Source organism: Condylura cristata, unplaced genomic scaffold (genome assembly GCF_000260355.1).
Source record: "Condylura cristata isolate star-nosed mole 26May11 unplaced genomic scaffold, ConCri1.0 scaffold00007, whole genome shotgun sequence".
NCBI lineage: Eukaryota > Metazoa > Chordata > Mammalia > Eulipotyphla > Talpidae > Condylura > Condylura cristata.
The window spans coordinates 228,764-231,512 of NW_004567108.1; the positions used below are offsets into that span (position 1 = coordinate 228,764).

At 73.6% G+C, this 2,749-nt stretch overlaps 1 protein-coding gene across 1 annotated transcript in view; it reads right to left on the reverse strand.

The window, feature by feature from the left end:
• The window catches only part of IRX4 (iroquois homeobox 4), a 40,033-nt gene extending 37,291 nt beyond the window's left edge, over positions 1-2,742 (reverse strand). The window contains exons 1-5 of the mRNA XM_012721732.1: positions 2,665-2,742; positions 1,989-2,240; positions 1,349-1,461; positions 438-766; positions 26-178 (exon numbers count right to left, since the gene is read on the reverse strand). Of these exons, the coding sequence (XP_012577186.1) occupies positions 26-178; positions 438-766; positions 1,349-1,461; positions 1,989-2,240; positions 2,665-2,709 (892 nt within the window). The 5' untranslated portion in view covers positions 2,710-2,742. The remainder of the gene's footprint in view (positions 1-25; positions 179-437; positions 767-1,348; positions 1,462-1,988; positions 2,241-2,664) is intronic.
• Between the last annotated feature and the right edge of the window lie 7 nt (positions 2,743-2,749).

Here is a 2,749-nt window from a genome sequence, read left to right on the forward strand (position 1 = left end):
GGGAGGGCAGCCGAGGTCTCCCTGCCGGGGCCGCCGGGGCCCCGCTCCAGGCTGTCCAGGCTGCTGCGCAGGGGCTGGCAAGGGGGCTTCAGCTCACACTCGGGGGGCTCCGCCCCCAGGGCGCCCAAGTCCTCCAAGTCACTGAGCTCTAGCTCCTTCTCCTCTTCGCCGGATGCCTCTGCCGAGCGAGAAAGTGCATCCAGTGGGTCAGGGAACCGGTGACCGGAGCCTATGGCCTTGGCGTGCTCAGGGAGCCCCAGTTATGCCCCCCGCCCCCCAGGCTCTGGATTGTGCAGAGACAGGCAGCTGCCCCAGCCTCAGCTCAGGCCTGGGGTCTGGGGCTGCCGCTAGCGCCACAGCGTGGGCGCCCCCACACAGGGCACAGGGCTCCGGCCGCTTCGGGGGCGGGGCGCAGGTGGCCGGCCCTCCCAACCCACCTTCGTGCGTGGCGCCGCTCAGGGGCTCCTCCCGGGCCTCCTCCTCGGCCCCTTCCTCTTCCTCGCCCTCCCCGAAGGGCCGCTTCTCCTCTGCGCACTTGTTCCTTGGGGCCCAGGTCACCTTGTTCTCCTTCTTGAGGCGCCGGCGGGCGTTGGCGAACCAGGTGGACACCTGCGTGAGGGTCATCTTGGTGATGATGGCCAGCATGATCTTCTCGCCCTTGGTGGGGTAGGGGTTCTTGCGGTGCTCCTGCAGCCAGGCCTTGAGCGTGCTGGTGGTCTCCCGCGTGGCATTCTTGCGCCGCGTGCCGCTGTCCATGGTCCCGTACCTGGGGACAGGCTGGGCAGTGGGGCGGGGCCGGGGCCCAGGCCGATGGCCTCGGCCTCGCTTCCCGGCCGGGCGGCTCCAGTCGGCCGCCCTGGGTGCGACCCAGGTCCGGCCCAGACCCGCTGTCCTCCTGGCCCTGACCAGGCTCTGGGTCCAGGAGCGGGGCCTGGGCCGCCCGGCCGGGACGGAGCAGGAGCGAGGCCGCAGGCCTCTCCCCCTGGACGGCTCCCGACCCCCTACTGGGCATCTCCCACTTTCTCAGTCTCAAGATCAGAGCCGCCCCGCCAGCCCCCCAGGGAGCAGCCACGGCCAGTGTCCTGGGAGGGGCCGGGGCACCTTCTGCGTACACGGGTGACACGTCCCTCCGCCAGGGTCCTCTGGACGATGCTGACGCCCCACCCTGTGGGGAGGGAGGCCTGGCTGGAGGCCTGCTCCTGCGGTGGGGGGCCCTTGGAGCCCCCAGGGAGAGCCACCCCCCAGCCACACACAGGAGCTGCAGAGGCGCCAGGGCTCGCTCAGGAGCCGGCAGTCGCTGCTCCGGTGCAGCCTCTCAGCCACTGGCAGTGGGGGGCTGGGGCCTCACCTGTCGTAGGGGTACTGGCCCAGCGCAGGCTCATACGGGTAGTAGGCAGTGGCCGCCGCGGGCGCCAGGCCGGTGTGGGCGGACCCCGCTGCCTCCTTGGCCTCGAAGCTGTTCTGTGGGAGCGCAGGAGCCTGGGGCCAGGGTGCCAGAGGTAGGGGCAGCCCCACCCCTGCCCCCACCTTCACCTGCCTGGCAGCCCGGAGCTCCTGGACGGGAGAGTCCGGGAGGAGGGTGGAGGGGGTGGGACTTGGGCTGGGGACTGGAAGGAGGAGGGGGGCTTTGGGCAGGGAACGGGACTGGGTGGGGGCGGGAGGAGAGAAGCGGGAGGAGCCAGGTGGGGAGGAAGCCGGGACGGTGGGGAGGGGGAGCAGGAAGGTCGGGAGGGGAAGTTCCAGGGCTGGGAGGGGGCTGGGGCCGGGGCTGGGCCCTGGGAGGGCTGGGCCGGCTGGCCCAGGGCAGCAGAAGCCCCACGGCCTGGGCCTCGTCGCCCTCCGAAACCTTCAAGTCCCAGCGGGCCGCCCCTCCCGCCCCTCCCGCCGCCAGCAGCAGAGTGGGGGGAACCGGAGGAGGCAGGGCGCGGGCCGTGGGGTGCCGCCCGCACCGCCCCCCTCCGCGGGTTTGGGGAGCGGCTCCCGCTCACCAGCGAGTAGAAGGCGGACGCCTCGGAGCCGTAGGTCACGTAGTTGCCGTAGCCCTGCGAGCCGCCGTAGGGGGCCCCGTAGACGCCGAGCGCCGCGGCCGAGTTGAGCTCGTGGCGCGCCGTGGCCAGCAGCCGGCTCTCGTAGACCGGGCAGTAGACCGGCGCCTGGGCGGGGGCGGCGGGCCCCGAGTCGGCCAGCGTGCGGCCACCGGACTCGCAGCACGTGCTCAGGGAGTTGGTGGTCATCAGGAACTGGGGGGGCAAGGGGGGCGAGGAAGGGCGGGGCGCGCGGCTGGGGCTCAGGCCCCCCACACCCTGCGCGGCTCCACTCCTGGGGGCTCCCCGTGAGGCCCCACTGCGCTAGCATTTCCGCGCCTGCCTGCAGCCTGGAGCCGCTTGGGGCCTCGCTGCCCAGCCCTGGGGTGTCCACGCCTCCCGCGGCCTGGGGGCACAGCCTCCGAGCCTGGGGCGGTGGGGGCGGGGCAGAGCGAAGCAGGAAATGCGGCTGGGGGTTCCAGAGCCGCCCAGCGCTCCCCTGCGCTCCCGAGGCTCAGCTGGCCCCCGGAGGCGGACGCCAGGGGCGCAGCACAGGCCTTGGGGGAACGACGGACCGTGGGCCTCCAGCCAGCCCCGCCAGTGTGGCGTCGCCCCGGTGGCCCTCGCGGGGTCCCCTTACCTGGGGTGCCGAGGAGTAGGGGTACCCAAACTGCGGGTAGGACATGGCGGGCGCGCCCCGCGGCCGGCGGGTGGGGCCGGCGGGG